Source organism: Lepidochelys kempii, chromosome 1 (genome assembly GCF_965140285.1).
Source record: "Lepidochelys kempii isolate rLepKem1 chromosome 1, rLepKem1.hap1, whole genome shotgun sequence".
NCBI classification, from domain to species: Eukaryota; Metazoa; Chordata; order Testudines; family Cheloniidae; genus Lepidochelys; species Lepidochelys kempii.
Window position 1 is genome coordinate 206,724,344 of NC_136380.1, and position 17,454 is coordinate 206,741,797.

General features: G+C 42.9%; 1 protein-coding gene across 4 annotated transcripts in view; it reads left to right on the plus strand.

Annotated features, from left to right (window-relative positions):
- GTF2E1 (general transcription factor IIE subunit 1) overlaps nt 1-17,454 on the plus strand; it is a 97,166-nt gene that overhangs the window by 15,747 nt on the left and 63,965 nt on the right. For 2 of the 4 annotated variants that reach the window (XM_073309620.2, XM_073309614.2), the window contains one exon: nt 1,831-2,308. In XM_073309620.2, the coding sequence (XP_073165721.1) occupies nt 1,861-2,308 (448 nt within the window). In that variant the 5' untranslated portion in view covers nt 1,831-1,860. Of the gene's footprint in view, nt 1-932; nt 956-1,389; nt 1,498-1,830; nt 2,309-17,454 lie in introns of those variants that run through there. The other 2 variants (XM_073309628.2, XM_073309626.2) reach the window with 2 other exon arrangements.

Consider the following 17,454-nt stretch of genomic DNA (forward strand, 5'->3'; position numbering starts at 1 on the left):
ATTTGAATGTTTCTCTTCAGTTCCCATTTGTACTTTATCAACTTCTATCCTCTCTTCGTTAGTAGGATACAGAGGATCCCCGTTAAGATCCCCTAAGGGATGTCTCTGTCCAAACTGTGTGCTCCTCTGTACCTGTTAGCTTTCCCCCGCCCTTAATTTAAACACTCTTCTGTGACCCTCTTTAATTTTATATGCCAGCAATTTGGTTCCATTTTGGTTTAGGTGGAACCTATCTTTCCTGGATAGGCTCCTCCTTTCACAAAAGGTTCTCCAGTTCCTAATAAATCTAAAACCCTCCTCCATACACCATTGTTTCATCCACGCATTGAAGCCCTGCCATTCTGCCTGTCTAATTGGCCTTGATGGTAGAACTGAAAGCATTTCAGAGAATGCTACCATGGAGCTCCTGGACTTGAATCTCTTATCTAGCAGCCTAAATTTGGCCTCCAGGACCTGTCTCCTACTTTTCCCTTTGTCATTGATGCCTACATGAACCACATCACTGGCTCCTCCCCAGCAGTGCACATAAGTCTGTCTAGATGTCTTGAGAGACCTGCAACCTTCGTACCTGGCAAGCAATTCACCATGCGGTTCTCTTGGTCATCACAAACCCAACTATCTATATTTCTAATGATCAAATCCCCCATTACTATTATTGGTCTCTGCCGAACAACTGAGGTCCCCTCCCCCAGTGTGTGAGAATACCATGACATCATCTGGAAGAAGGGTCCCAACTATGACATCATTTCCCTCCGCTCCACTTTAATGTTCTCCTTCCCTGAGACTTTCATCCTCCTCAACAGCACAGAGGCAGTAGAACCACTCTACTGTGTCCCGGAAAGTATTGTCTTTGTACCTCTCTTAGCTCCTCCAGTTCAGCTACTCTGGCCTCAAGAGCCTGTGATACAAACTGCTTGTATTGACTACATACATATGCCTCCTGCCCATAACGCAGGTAATCGTACATGCTGTATTCAGTGCAATAAAATGGGCAGGCTCCGCTTAGCTGCTAGGCTTCTGCCTGCATTAGTTTTACTCCTGCAACTATTTTTTGGGCGTGGGGGGGGGGAAGGGGAGAGTGTTTATTGGCCTACATTTAGAGAATGGAGATGTATCTGGCTCTCACGCTCCCTCTCTAAACTCCCCTGCTAGTCCTCTGGTTGCTTAGAAGCTGGCTTTTTAACCCCCAATTCTCCCTGAGTAGACCCATCCACTGGTTTACAGATCCTAAAGGGTTTAGGGATCAAAGCTCTCAGCTTTGCCTGGCAAGCCTTAGGCTCAGCACATGGTGCTCCAACCAGACCACACTATAAACTGCAGGCAGGCAGGCACACTGCAAGCACACAGACAGACAACAAACTCACCCCAATCATCATGTTATCACTCCTCCTTCACCTGGAGAACTCCCTCATTAAACTCTCTCCAAATGTCAAACTGTGACTTATTTCTGTGTGATGATGTGTCTCGCTGTAGTCTTTTGGTGCTTGCTTCCTAATTGTAAGTCTCAGCTGATCGTGTAGCTCTATAAAAGCTCAAAGGGAAGAGATATTTAATGTTACAGCAGAGTAGGTGGAACTGAAATCTATTAGGTGGTACGGTAGAAAAAAATCACCAAAATTTTCCCATTTTGCAGTGGAAATTGTGCACTGTCTAATCGTACTGTGCTGTTAGTTGCATTATTAATACCTGAAGAGAGTGTTGAGGGATGGGGAAGGGAAGATGAAAAACTATTATTTTTAGTGGTCCTTCCTTTTTTAGGTTTTGGTAACCTGGATCAAAACTGTTTAAATGAGGGGAAATAATTTATAGTCCATCTTCTTTTCCTTGCAGTATACATGAAGCTTCAGTGTCGTACCTGATATGACAGACCCGGACGTCCTCACTGAAGTCCCAGCGGCTCTGAAGCGCCTTGCCAAGTATGTGGTGCGTGGTTTTTATGGCATTGAACATGCTTTGGCGCTGGACATCCTCATCCGGAATCCTTGCGTAAAGGAGGAGGACATGTTGGAGCTGCTAAAGTTTGATCGGAAGCAACTGCGGGCAGTTCTCAACACTCTGAAGGGGGACAAGTTCATCAAATGCAGGATGAGAGTGGAGACAGCTCCGGATGGCAAAACCACCCGGCACAACTACTACTTCATCAATTATCGTCTGCTGGTCAATGTGGTGAAGTACAAGCTGGACCACATGAGGAGGAGGATTGAGACAGACGAGAGAGACTCCACCAATCGTGCCTCCTTCAAATGTCCTATTTGTTTCAGCACCTTCACAGACTTGGAGGCCAATCAGCTGTTTGATCCCATGACAGGTATGGTGCAAGCATCAAATGCTTTTGTTTTTTCTTTCATCATTTAGGGTCCAGAATTTCAGGAAATGCAGTGCTTTTCAGTAGTGAAACATACTTCGGTGATTGTGATCTTTCTCCTGGGTTTTCCTGGAGCTGGGGGCACTGTGCTTCAAGAGGTGCTAATATTGGAATGAAGTACAAAAGTCAAACCCAAAGTCCTTATAGTTTGTAATCAAAGATTCCATGTTGCTTCTTGAAATTTCAACATGGGTAATTACATGGTCTTTTTAGTTTTTCCCTTTCAGTTTGAATAGAACATGGTATTCTTTCCTTCCTGACCTCAACTGTTCTGTAGTGTTGCTGGGAGATATTAAACAATTGCCACCTTTTGCCCCAGTGGTTGGCTGTGTTTTGGTGATGGATGCAGTATTACTTATATAGTTGTACAATCAAGGAGCAGTGTTTATAAAGTAAATACTTGTAAGGATGTTTGGGTAAAAGGCAGTATAGAAATGAAAGCTCAGTATCACAATCAAATTCAAAGGAGAAGAAAGCAGTGTATCCTTGTTGGTAGTAAGTAGCCTTTCATCGCATGCTGCTCTTGCCCATACATAAGAACGGCTATACTGGGTCAGACCAAAGGTCCATTTAGCCTGGTATCCTGTCTTCCGACAGTGGCCAATGCCAGGTGCTCCAGAGGGAATGAACAGAACAGGTTATCATCAAGTGATCCATCTGCTGTTGCCCATTCCCAGCTTCTAGCGAACAGGCTAGGGCAGAGGTGGGCAAACTATGGCCTGCAGGACCGTCCTGCCCGGCCCCATAGCTCCCGACCAGGGAGGCTAGCCCCCGGCCCCTCCCCTGCCGTCCCCTCTCCCCTGGAGTTACGCCGCCACGCGGGCAGTGTGGCTTCCGGCCGCCCACCTCCCAGGCTTTCCAATAAGCCTGTCCTGCTCATATGAATGGTGTGGTAAGGGGGAGGGGGGGTTGGATAAGGGGCAGGAGGTCCTGGGCGACAGTCGGGGGACAAGGAGCAGTTGGATGGGGTAGAGGTTGGGGCGGGGGTGCTCAGGGAACAGGGGGGGTTGGATAGGAGTTCTGGGGGGCAGTTAGGGATGGGGGTCCCGGGAGGGGGCAGTCAAGGGACAAGGAGTGGGGGGTTGGATGGGTCAGGGGTTCCGGGGGGCCTGTCGGGGCGGGGATGTGGATAGGGGTCAGGGCAGTCAGGGGACAGGGAGCGGGGGGGGGTCCCTGGAGGAGGCGGTCAGGGACAAGGAGCAGGGGGGGTTGGATGGGTCAGCAGTTCTGAGGGGGGCAGTCAGGGGGCAGGAAGTGGGAGGGGGTGGATGGGAGGCGGGGGCCAGGCAGTCTATGGAGGCACAGCCTTCCCTACCCAGCCCTCCATAAAATCATAGAATATCAGGGTTGGAAGGGACCTCAGGAAGTCATCTAGTCCAACCCCCTGCTCAAAGCAGGACCGATCCCTGACTAAATCATCCCAGCCAGGGCTTTGTCAAGCCTGACCTTAAAAACTTCTAGGGAAGGAGATTCCACCACCTCCCTAGCTAACGCATTCCAGTGTTTCACCACCCTCGTAGTGAAAAAGTTTTTCCTAATATCCAACCTAAATCTCCCCCACTGCAACTTGAGACCATTACTCCTCGTTCTGTCATCTGCTACCACTGAGAACAGTCTAGAGCCATCCTCTTTTGGAACCCCCTTTCAGGTAGTTGAAAGCAGCTATCAAATCCCCCCCTCATTCTTCTCTTCTAAAGACTAAACATCCCCAGTTCCCTCAGCCTCTCCTCATAAGTCATGTGTTCTAGGCCCCTAATCATTTTTGTTGCCCTCCGCTGGACTCTTTCCAATTTTTCCACATCCTTCTTGTAGTGTGGGGCCCAAAACTGGACACAGTACTCCAGATGAGGCCTCACCAATGTCGAATAGAGGGGAACGACCACGTCCCTCGATCTGCTGGCAATGCCCCTACGTATACATCCCAAAATGCCATTGGCCTTCTTGGCAACAAGGGCACACTGTTGACTCATATCCAACTTCTAATCCACTGTAACCCCTAGGTCCTTTTCTGCAGAACTGCTGCCGAGCCATTCGGTCCCTAGTCTGTAGCTGTGCATTGGATTCTTCCGTCCTAAGTGCAGGACTCTGCACTTGTCCTTGTTGAACCTCATCAGATTTCTTTTGGCCCAATCCTCCAATTTGTCCAGGTCCCTCTGTATCCTATCCCTACCCTCCAGCGTATCTAACACTCCTCCATACCTTTTTGCAACCCCGATGTGGCCCTTGGGCCAAAAAGTTTGCCCACCTCTGGGCTAGGGACATCATCCCTGCCCATCCTGGCTAATAGCCATTGATGGACCTATCCTCTATGAATTTATCTAGTTCATTTTTGAACCCTGTTACAGTCTTGGCCTTCACAACATCCTCTGGCAAGGAGTTCCACAGACTGACTGGGTGTTGTGTGGAAAAAATATTTCCTTTTGTTTGTTTTAAACCTGCTGCCTATTAATTTCATTCAGTGACCCATAGTTCTTGTGTTTGAGAAGGAGTAAATAACACTTCCGTATTTACTTCACACCAGTCATGATGTGTTATAGACCTCTGTCATATCCCCTCTTAATTGTCTGCTTTTCAAGCTTAAAAGTACCAGTCTTATTAGTCTCTCCTCATACCCCTAATTCCATACCCTTAATCATTTTTGTTGCCCTTTTCTGGACCTTTTCCAAGTCCAATATATATATTTTTGAGATGGGGTGATCACATCTGTACACAATATTCAAGATGTGGGCTTACCATGGATTTATGTAGAGCCAATATGATATTTTCTGTCTTATTATCTGTTCCTTTCTTGATGATTCCCAACATTCTGTTTTCTTTTTTGACTGCCTCTGCACATTGAGTGGATGTTTTCAGAAAACTATCCACAATGACTCCAAGATCTCTGAGTGGTAATAGCTAATTTAGACCCCCTCATTTTATGTGTATAGTTGGATTATGTTTTCCAATGTACATTACTTTTGCATTTATCAGTATTGTGGTTGGTTGTGTGTGGTTTACTGTTAGGGTCTATTGGGGTAACAATGGAACCAGTCAGGAAAGTAAAAAAATAAATATATTACTGTTTAAAGTCAGTCATTAAATAAATCTGCCAGATTTGTCCATGATTGAGGGTAAACAAGATTTTTCTTTGTGTGATTGCCCACATGGTATTCCACTGTTGATGCACAACTTTTAAACAGGCTGGGTTTTTTGCCAGGGGCTATATCTTGGGAACTCTTTGGTTTAAATGTCCCCAAATTTGGCTCGTTAACAGAATCCCATGTGTAAATGATACACATCAAATTTCAGGGCAATCTGATTAAAGAGTTGAGCTTTAAACAGAAAGCTGATCTTAACCTTAACTATTATGAGGTTGTCACCCTGCTGAAGTATAGCTGGAGGTAGAGATGAAAATGGCAGATAGCTAAAGTAAAGCACTATCTCTTACAGAGGCTTCTGGGGGAAAATGTTAATCTTTTGTTCTGTGACCTTTTAAAACCATGCAATCTGCAGAAATGTACTTTCTACAGGCAAAGTGTTGCAAGATTGTCAGAATCTAAATAACTCAGTACCATCTCCTCAAATGGATTTTTTAGTACTTAAGAGAAAACACAAGGCATTAAATATCCGCAAGTACATTCTGTTGTTCATGTGGGTTAGCCACATGCTATATGTAAGAGTACAAGCTTCAGTGTTTTCTTAACCGGTAGAGGGAGATGCTCTGTTCTGTCTGGAGACAGTGGTTGGAGAAGATGAACTTGTTAACCGTTACCAACATAGAAAAGCATTTGATAGCTTTATTTTCTGTAGCTCAGGTTAATCGAGTCTGGATGGGTGATGCACACCTTTGATGTTTCTTCCCCTTTTCATAGCCCAATCATATTTGTGAATCTGACATAGTGTAACATTCAGTTGTCAGATTCAAGGTTAATCTGAAAGAAAAATTACGTGACTAGAAACTGCAAGGGAGAGTGGGTTGTGGTGAGGGAGAGACAGAAGCTAGAGATCCCACATTGAATTTAACAGACTTGTGAATTTAACAGACTTGTGTTGGGCTCTGTTTATTTATAGTACTCAATTGAAGCACTGCATTTTATTGAAAAACTAAGCTATATCAGAGTATTTAGCAGGATAATATTTGAATTTGGTTTTGAAGCTAGAAAGAAAACAAATCTAAGGTTCCCTGTGGTTGAAGAGAGAGATCTTTTTCTCTCCTCCTTCCCCCTTCTCTACCCCCCCCATCATAGTCACATCATCCTTTTATTGTACCACATTGCTTTCTATTTTTATTATTGTGAGAAAAATCTTAAGGTAAACATATTGCATTATTGGGTTGGCTTTATGTTCTCGTACAGAATGGGACATCCACCCATAGACTAGGCAATGGCTTATTTTAAAAATTAGATTGAACAAGACACTAAAGAAGGTACTCTAAAGGGTAGCCATTGGAAAGGGGATGGAGTAGATGCCCGGATAGGTTTCTTCCATCACTATATTCTCCTGCTATATGGAATCAGAAGTAGTTGACCCTTTCCTCCCTGACTTTTTGCTCTTGCATTCATAATAATAATCTTGGTGGTATTTTAGTGTTGTCAGTTTCCTGCATGGTATCAGTGACATATTGTTAATATAGTAAAATGAAATTTAAGCTGTGTAAGGAGGGGGAGATATAAATGTTAAAATGAAAATCATTGGAGTCTTTTTTTAAAAAAAGAATAAATTTCAGTCCTGCACTGCATATTCTTGTGCTTAACAGCAACATTCGACTGTATAACGCACTTAGTTTGCTTTTCTCTAGCACCTTTCAAACTCCAGCTTTCTCAAAGCACCTTGAGCTAAGGTAAGGCAGTAACTGTGAAACTGAGCTCTCGTGTGGCCTGGAATGTCTTATTGAGGAAAGGGATTTTGACCAAACTCCTGTTGTGCCTTGAGCATCTCATCTCTTAAAATCCCATAATTTCTCTGAGTGCCCAGCTTCTCACTTCATCCCCTCCAGAGTATTCTAAACACATCTGCCAAAAGCCTCTGTCTTCTCTCACTATTCAGTCTCCCCACTTTCTCACTCAGAACCTGCACTAAAGCCCACCCACCCATTTCCCTTTCTTGTGTTGCCCATTCTCATCTCTTCTCATTTTTATGGTCTCCCTTGTCCACGTCTCACTCCATGTCTCTTCATTCTGCTCTCTCTCGTCCTACCTTTAAAAAAAAAAAAATTACTAAGACCCATGTGTTCCATGAAGCTGTGTATCTAGCCTTTTCTTTATTCAGTATAGTATTGAATCATAACCTTAGCCCGCAAGATCTTTGGAGCAGGTATTGTGGCTGTATTTTCTCTACTGTACAGGGCCATGTACATATTATATATCAATGATTTTAAAAAAAACAGCCAACTCTACAACCTCCAGCAGGGCTCAAAAATTCATTTGTTTGCTCATCACTGGCATGTCAGACATTTTTCCTGGAAAAGACTCTAAGCCTTCCCCTTCTGAAGAACTTCAGTTTCTATTTTTAAATTTTTCACCACCATGGTTGCAAAGATCGCTTTCCATTTGTGACCTTAATGTAAACTAATGCAGTGTTACCACAGCTTAAGGGTCTTTGTCACTGATCAGAGCTATGTCAGGTAGCAGGTAGAGACTCTGCTCACTTTCACTGCTCAGAAATGAAATTGGTAATCATGTCAGTTTCACTCTGCTTCATATTGGCAAATCTCTGAGCTACACCTAAAGACAAATGGGGAAATTCATATTGTAGATAAGGCACACACATTTAACACTAATGGTAATGCTTAGAATGACTCAAGGGATGTGGTAGATTGTCCATTACTTGAAATCCTTAAATCAAGATTGTATGTCTGTCTGAAAGATATACTTCAGTTTAACCACAAGGTATTGGACATTCAGGAATTAGTGGGTGCAAGTTTATAGTTAGCACTATGCAGAATGTCAAATGGCCTTCTTGGCCTTACAGTTATAATTCACTGGAGCTGTTGCTCATAGAGTCCTGGTGGCCATCCTCTCATATTTTGAAGTGATGTCTGTGACATTACCCAGGGTACAATCTGGACTGATGAACAGCTGCGTCCACTCAGTTCTCCAACCTCGGGTGACTTTTACACTGCTTCTCTGTGAGAGCAACCACTCTTGGTCTGCTCACACAAAGTCTCCCACATGTAATTTAGTCCCAGTTATTGTATATGAGTGCTATAGCTAGCCACTCCTGAATTACACTGCAGAGCAACACCAGCAAGCTCCCAGTCCCAGACTTTCCCCAGAAATGTATGTCTTATAGTGCCCAGTTCCCTCTTGAACAGTAAACCCTGTTATCTCAAATACTTTCGCAAACACTTCAGTACAAACGCATTGTTTTAGCTAAAACAAATATATTATCTACAAAAGATAAATTTTAAATGAATGTAAGTAATGAGGCATAAAAGTCAGAATTAGTTACAAGAAAATAAAGGTAAAGCACAACTAATGCCTACCTTAACACTCTACATGAATTCAAAGCAAAGTCTCTCTCACCACATGTTTCTGCAGTCTTACTGGCTGACTTTCTTTCAGTCAGGATCCCTCCCCTGGTCCAAAGCTGTTTCCTTTCTTCTTTAGTTGTTGTGGATGCTGTGGGTAGAGAGAAAGGGAGGAATAATTTGGGGCATCTGCTCTCCCTTCTTACAGTTCTTTCTGTTCTTCGAGAATCATCTCCAGCTAAGGTTCAGGAGACAAAGTCTGTGTGGACATGAACCCCAAGTTGTTCCTGGGTCAAGATGTAGTTTGGTTTTTTTTTGCCCATGCCCTCTTTCCTGCCAAAGAATGGCCACTTAATCAGGTGCTGGTTCATTTGGTTTTGTTGACACCTGGCTCAGGTGTTGGCTAGCGTTTTGTCTCTGGGGAACTGGTTTGTGACTGCTCCCCAGACTTGAAGCATGTCTTTCAGTAATAGCATGCAATAGAATCTTATAACTTTGTAACAGAGTTGCCATACACATTTTACCAGGACAATAATGGTCAGCAAATGATGAGTTTTCAAATGATACCTTAGATAAGGACAGCCATACTGCGTCAGAACAAAGGTCCATCTAGCCCAGGATCCTATCTTCTGACAGTCAGGTGCTTCAGAGGGAATGAACAGAACAGGTAATCATTGAGTGATCCATCCCCTGTGTCCACTCACAAGGCATACTTTATACGAAATATAACATAGTCCTGTAAAAGGATGAACATAGGGGTACAGACTGTCACAACATCTGGCTGGTATGTCTAATCTTTACAGCTATAAAGCATCTGCTAAAGTTTTCATGCCATGACCTACAGTGTTCATGCCATGTCTGTGTGAGTGAGTTTTGTCAACACAAGCACAGAAAATATTTGCCACGTACACCCCTCTCTTGGCTTTACAAATCCAAACACACACAAATGGAAAGATGTCCCTCAACCCTTTTGTGAATATTGCTAAGCCATTGCCACTTCAGTGGAAAAGGTTGTTCCTGCAGCTTTCTTGCCTTTTATTATTCTGCTGACTCTGTTCTTTTGAAGGTGCATGCTTGGTAATACCGTCTCCCAAGTGTGTCATCCTTTTCGACATGGAAATCTGTTTAGATGTCAGATCAAGAACACACATGGAATCCTGTTACTTGTGTTGCAGTAGATTGTATTGTTGGATTCGTATTTAAACTTATAGCATGCAAGCCTAGTCAGTGTCCGCGCTGATGCTAAAAACTTACTGTGCTGTGAAGGGGCTTAGATTTGGGGGACAGGACTAAAGCACTAGATTTTAGCCAGTAGTGGGGTCTTTTGTTACAGTGATAAATATTTGAGCCAGCATTGGCAGTAGGAGGAAATATGGGAGGCTCCTGAAATACAACATCTGAAAGGATGGCAGAGTCAGGATTATAGCATCTTGAAATTTAAAGTAGACCTATAAGGGAGTAAAGCATTGAGATTACCCTATATAACATGGTAGGGTAGGTGAGATTACCCTATATAACATGATAAAGGCCTTATCCTTATAAAGTAGATGACTGATTAGCGATGTATGAGTTATATAAAAGTAAGTTTTGTAGGCCTGCAAAATTATGTGGTTGTTATAACCTTTTAGAGATGGGGAAAGTGCAAACAAAGGGGAAACAATACTAACATCTGGTCATTCTGTTACTAAGTTTTTGTAGTGTCTAAAGTAAACAAGTCAAGTCCCTGTCAAATAATAGGATGGATAATTTTCTTTATGATAAAAAGGGGAACAACGTGTTACGTAAGTTATTGTGTAATTTGTAACGTCATGTATGGCAATAACTATGTCCCAATAGTAAAAGAAAGATTTGGAGTAGTGAATGAGGAGTGTTGATAAAAGATTGTGCAATATTGTGTATAAAAGATCATGTCAGAAACGAGAATCTCTGCCTTTCTCCTTGTAAATATAGCCAGTTCACTGGCTTGCTACATTCCACCTGGTCCCTGGGGTGTAACACTCTGTACCTGTGTAAATACAACCTGGTCCTTGGATTTGAGAACTCACTGTAAGGAGTGGTTTTTCTGCTTTCTGTGGGTTTGAGGTAACCTGTGGGCCTGGTGGAATTGGTCCTGAAATATCCTTAAAAGACCTATTGGATTCCATGTTCTCTGTCTTCGTTGTCCATTACTGAATGTCTCTGGCAAGAAAGGCATACAGATGACTATACTGGTGATAAGGTTCAGTGTGCGTGCATGTCTCCAGCTCTGAGATGAAATTTGAATTGTTCAGGCATGTAGGTGTATACGTGTGAATTTGGGGATCTTGCTGCTAGATCTTTTTGCTGTTGATCACCAAATTCTGCTGGGCAGACTCCAAGAGATTGCAGGGTGAATGGAAATGGCTCTGGTTCTTCTCATACCAAACCAAGAGAGGGTTGTAACAGGCAACAGATACTGTATCTTCAAAACCCTCTATGTGGCATTCCACAAGGCTTAATTTTCTCCCCTATTTTTTCAATGCAGGGTATGGGAGGATAATGTTGAGGCAACGGATGACACCTACCTCTAAATCACCTTTATACCCAATATAACCAGCACCATCTTCTCAGCTAGGCATTGAGAAAGTTGGATCAGCACCTGTATGAAAGGCAAGTGTCTGAAACTGAACGCAGACAAGTGGAGCAAGGGAAGCATTTGTATTTTCCTCTTCTATAACAGTACCCTCTGTTGAGGGCTCGTGCTGTCAGATTATGTCCGTTCAGTGTTGGTGGCCTTTTAGACAGTGCTGTTAGAGCCCACATAGCTACAACTATGAAAAATACCCTTTTCCGTCTCTGGCTCTCCAGAAGGCACTGCCTCTCCCCTCCAACGCTCTTATACTTCACCTTGACCACTCTGATCCATGCCAGGTCCCACTGTGTCTGCATTACAAAAAATCACCACCACTTATGTGCCAGTTGGGGGAGTTTGTGGGCCTCAAACCGAGGCTAAGAAATTTAATGGATGATGCAGACTAAACTCAACTGAAATCGCTATCGATAGTATCTCCAGGTCAGGAGTGAGGAATACTTAAAGGATGGCACAAAGGCAGCTTGCCGTGCTGCTACCCATGGTATACCTGTTTGTGACTAAGTAGAGGGCTTTGATCTCCAGGGCTGTCAGTCTGGAACTTCTTACGGGCAACAGTATCACAGGCCAGGGGAGACGGAGCCTCCCCAAATAGCCAGGCGTGGCCCCGCCCATGCTGTACCTCCAGGCCCCCTCCTGCTTTCTGCTCTTCCTCCCCTGGCCCAGGGATGGAGGTGCCGGGGCTGGGGCCGCGCCACCGGCACGGTGCTCCAGAGCTGGGGGACACTGGAGCTGGGGGCACGCCACCTGTCTGGGGCTGGGGGCTGCACCGCCCGTCCAGTGCTCTGGAGCTGGGGGCGCTTGAGTGGCCTGTGGTGCGGAGGGGCCAGCAGCTGTCGTGAGGCAGGAGCTCTGGGCTCTGTCGGGGGAGGGGGACAGGAGAGGCAGGGCCTTGGGCAGAAGGGGTGGGCCCAGCGGCTAGCCTCCCTGAGCTAGCAGTTCTTGCGCTGCCCATGAAATTTAGTATTCATAAATAAGGCATATGTTTTTAATAGTGAGGATAACTATTTACTGAAACAGTTTACTAAGGGTTGTGATGGATTCTCGATCACTGACCATTTTTAAATCAATCAGATATTTTTCTAAAAGATCTGCTTAGGAATTACTTTTGCAAAGTTTGGTGGCCTGTGTTATACAGGAGGTCAGGCTAGATGATCACAGTGGTCCCTTTTGGCCTCAGAATCTATGAATAAAAAGTTCTACTTCAGCCCCTCTATTTAGGTATTTCTAAATTGCCCCTCACCAAGGTATGCAAACCAGCTAATGTTATAAAAAAGATGCCTGTGCTGCCCATCTGTCAAGTTGTTTGCCCACATGCATACTGCGGAATAGTTAGTCACCCTCAATAACAGTTTCAGATAGTTGCATAACAGAAGATCCTTCTAAGAACTTGGCTTTATTTTGGGAGCGGGAGGATTGTTATAACAATCTTGATTTAAATATACTTTATTACTTTATTTCATGTTTTATTTACAAGTTGCTTGTTCTTCACTTTCTCCCATTTTGTCTTAAATTGCTATAATGAACATTTTGTAAGTGTTTCTAATTGGTTTCCTCAATGTTAATAGAGAAACTATAAAATCTGAAAGTCCGTTAAAAAGTTTCACACACACAGAGTTAATCTATGTTGAAAAAAAAATCCAGGTCCTCACTGAAATTCTTTACTGTGAGAACAATACAAACCAACCAAAAATTGTAACCATGTAGCCTGTGCTATATTTGCAATGAACGCCACCTATTGATAAATTCAACTTCAGCAAGTCAAGAAACCAAAATAAGCTCTATAACTTCATCAGAGTTTGCAGTCTGAAGTCAATGAGTATTGTTTTTGTACATCCCACTCTTATGTGCCTATATTTAGACATTTAAGCTCCTGTCTTTGAAAATGTTGGCATGAGTATAAAAAAGTTACTAACTTTTAATATATTCAAAGTCTAAATAACTTTTGATCACCCTGAAGGACTTTTGTTTTGAAATGACAAAGGTTTTATGACACTAAGAGATGTTTTTAACAAATAAAATTTTTGCTCCTGATCCTCCAAATACTTATGCAGAAGCTCAATTTTAAGCACAAATAGTCCCATTGAGGTCAATGGGACTGTTCTTGGGAGTAAAGTTCTGTACCTGGTTAAATGTTTACAGGATCAGGGCTTTAATTTTCAATATTTTTTTAGCCTCTATTAATTTTGCAAAATTCACATACCTTACCAGTTGATTAAAACGTGTAACAAAATTATAACTCCATTTTGAAATGCCACTGAAGTTGCAGATTACATATTTTCAAATTAGTTTTACAAAGTCTCAATCTGATTTAAATAACTTAATTTTTAAAAAACAATTATTGTTCCACCCTGCTTTACAAAGACAGAGACTCTTGGATCCTACAAGTAAAGTGTTGTCCTGTTTGCACAGTTGCTGTCTTCCTTACCCTTGTTCTGTTTGTTCATATAGGGTCAGATTGAAAAACTATCACAGCTCAGATCTGCAAAGCTTATATACATATAAATATGAGCAAAAGACTCCTTATATGAAAAGGAAAAGACTGGGTCAAAAGGTTTCTTTTTTTTTGGCTTGCAATCTTTACTGAGCACAGATGAAAAAACAAAATAAAAACAAAAATACATGCTTGCAATAGAGACAGATTGAATCACTAGTGTTAAGCAAACGTCTGATTATTTAAATTCACCTTTTCAAAGGACTCTCAAACTTGTGTGGTATTTTCAATCTATTGTGCTAACCTTGGTCAGCAACATATGAAGACTGTGTAACTCGCTATGCTCTTCTAGGTAATATCAAGCTGTTTTGAGGCCTTTTTGGGGCATTACATGGTAAATTGGTTCTCCTTTCTAATGAACTGCAAACCCCTGTAAACAGGAAAGGAAAATGATTGCACCAAACTCAAACAGATGTAATTTCTAAGAAGAACTAAAGCCCATTTAGTTAACACACACTGCAAATTCTCTGGGGCCTGTTATGTAAAGTGTGCCTTGGTAACACGTGTCTGGACAGATTTGTGCTTAGATGGCAGGCTTCAGTCAGACTGCCATTTCACGACAGTACTGGGACACAAATAAAATCCAGTGGTACAATGCTCCTAACCCAGTGAATCCTAATAGATATTTTTGTTTAAAAGAGCCCCTAAATAAAAAACTTGGTATGCTTTCTATTTCAAGGAGGGGTCTGCGATACATAGGTCCCTAGGCAAAGGATCTACTGCTCTTTGTGAACTGTCATCCCAGACCTGCCACACTCGCTTCATACAATACATTGCTTACAGGGTATTTGTCTGTAAAGGGTAACAGGTAAGGTCTTTATTGAAAGTTTGTAACTTATCATTGCTCATAATCCTTGTGAGATGTGTGGAGGGATAATACTTAAGGAATAAATGTAACTGTGCAGAAAATTATGCCTTATGGTCTTGAAGTAAAGATTAGTTGTCAGGGAACCGTATGTCTCATATTGTAACCCCTCCCTGGCTAGCCGATTATGGGATGTGTTGTTCATTTGCCTACCCCATCCCAGAATAGTCAGGGGGAAAACCATCAAAGACAACTGCAAATGATTGAAACCACTTGGAGGTAAAAAAGAAACATTATAACAAACAGGAGATTGTCCTGACTATGAAAAGACTGGTTCAGTATAATACCAGAGTGGGGAGAGATATCTTGGATCCCTTCACTAAGGAGACATCTTATTTAGCCTGGGGTGTTTTTCCTGAAAGTTTAGTTCCTGGTTTTGGGAAGCCAGCCCTCTCTGCAATAGGATGACATTCTTGGGTGGGAGGGGAGGACGACTTACTTTATTAGATAGGAAAGGTAACTATTAATAAGTGTAGGTCCTAGTTCGTGTTTTATGATTTTTTTATATTGTAACCAATTTCCATCACTCTTTTGTTTCTAGTGGAATCTCTAGTCTTTCTTATACTAAAACAAAAGCTGTGTATAAACAAGAGCAGTGACTTAAGGTAAAACTGGTGTACACTGCTCCTTTGGGGACAAAGGATCTGGGATTTATGTGGGTTGCCAGTGTCAGGGGCTGGGGAACATTTTGAGAGGACTTGGGGACTGGGGCGCACCTCTTGTTAAACTGCAAGGTGAAGACGGAGCTGGCATAGCCCAAAGGAGGGTGTTTGAGTGGCTGAAAGGGTGGTGGTGGTAGGGAGCTAACACTCGGTTACCACAAGCAAGACTCCCTCACGCTGGAAACAGAGGGTAACAAAGAGACTCTCAGTCTGGGTACCCCAAGAACCGTCACAGGGTGTCTCCTACTGCTGATAGAAACTACACTGCACCCCTTCCCTCCCTTCCTTCCTCTCAATCCACCCACAGGTTGTTCAAATGTTGACACTGCCAGTCCTATGGAGTTTGATTTGAACTTTCCTTCCATTCCACCACTCTGCTCTTTAACTCTTCCCATGCTGTGCTTCTTTGCAGTTGTGTGATAAGGCTTTTTTAAGAGGTGAAACTTGCTGATATCCAGCCTTTGCCCAAGGTCTCTTGTGTTCCTGAATGCAATAAATTATGACCCTTGAAGGCAGCTGTGTTAAGAGGAAAGGAGTACTTGTGGCACCTTAGAGACTAACCAATTTATTTGAGCATAAGCTTTCATGAGCTACACCTCACTTCTACACTTTCCACAGTATGCATCCGATGAAGAGGATTTGTAGCTGATTATAAACTGAACATGTGTTCCATGAGCCACACGCAGTGATTTTAAAAGCAGAACCCCTTGTCTTTTTACAATGGGGAGGAGGTCGGAGTCTCTCCAACTGCCTGCCTCCTGCTTCTCCTTTTTCACCGGAGTAGCTCTGGGATGAGGTAGCAGCACTCTGAGCAGCTGCTCAACAACTCCACAACTGGCTGCCTGCTGCATTGCAGGGGGGGGGAGAAGAGTTACTCTGGCTGTTCTGTTGCCTGCTTAATCTTTTGCCTTTTACTAACGATTTCCATGGAGAGGAATATTTATGAGTTTCTCTGTTGTGCTGCAGGAGCCCCAGAGAATATACTTTAAGTATTGATTGTCATCTCTGGACTGTGGTGGCATAGTACGTTCAGCTTTTGGGCTGCAAAGATTGGGGACAACTGGTATAGCTCTGTTTAAAAAATCACTAGTGAGATAGTACAGTAAGCTACACTTTCTCTCTAGGCATAGCAATCGTAATGGAAGTTACAGGCCTTAGCGTCTGCTTACAGCACAAAGTGTACATCCAGTTGCCAGACATGATGGCAGTGTATTGTCTGTGTTGATAGGAGGTGGTTAGACATTATGGTAGTCCTCTAGTAGTTGTAGTCAAGAATGATAAATTACAATGAGATTACTATGGAAATATAACAGGCATCTGCATTAATCCTTCATGAGTTCATAAGTATTCGTTGTAATATTGAGGAATAGGAAGTAATTGGGGCTTTACAGTAAAATGTTTCATGCTGTAACTTTGGTCATTTTTGGTTCAAGCTACTTTTAAAATTAGAAGGAAGAGAGAGACCATGGTCCAGTGGATAGGACACTGGCTTGGGAATCGGGAGGCTTGGGTTCTATCCCTGGCTATGTCACTGAACTTGGGAAAGTCAATTAACTCTGCTAGGGGGGAGGGGATAGCTCAGTGGTTTGAGCATTGGCCTGCTAAACCCAGGGTTGTGAGTTTAATCCTTGAGGAGGACATTTAGGGATCTGGGGCAAAAATTGGGGACTGGTCCTGCTTTGAGCAGGGGGTTGCACTAGATGACCTCCTGAGATCCCTTCCAACCCTGATATTCTATCTATTCTATGATAAGTTAGAACAAGTAGTTCTGCTCAGAAACTATTTTTAACTGATTGCTGTGGCACCCAGAGCAATCACCGTATCTTCCAATGAGATGTAAATCTGAGGCCCTGACCCACTTGTCATTAAAGTTCCCTGGCACTTTTTGGGGTGTTTTATTCTTAGTGTATTGAACAGAATCCATCTTAAGTAATTATGGTCTGCCACTCCCGATTAGTTTGAATTGAGTATAGGATTTTTCTGCACTTCCTATCCTAAAATGTTATATGATG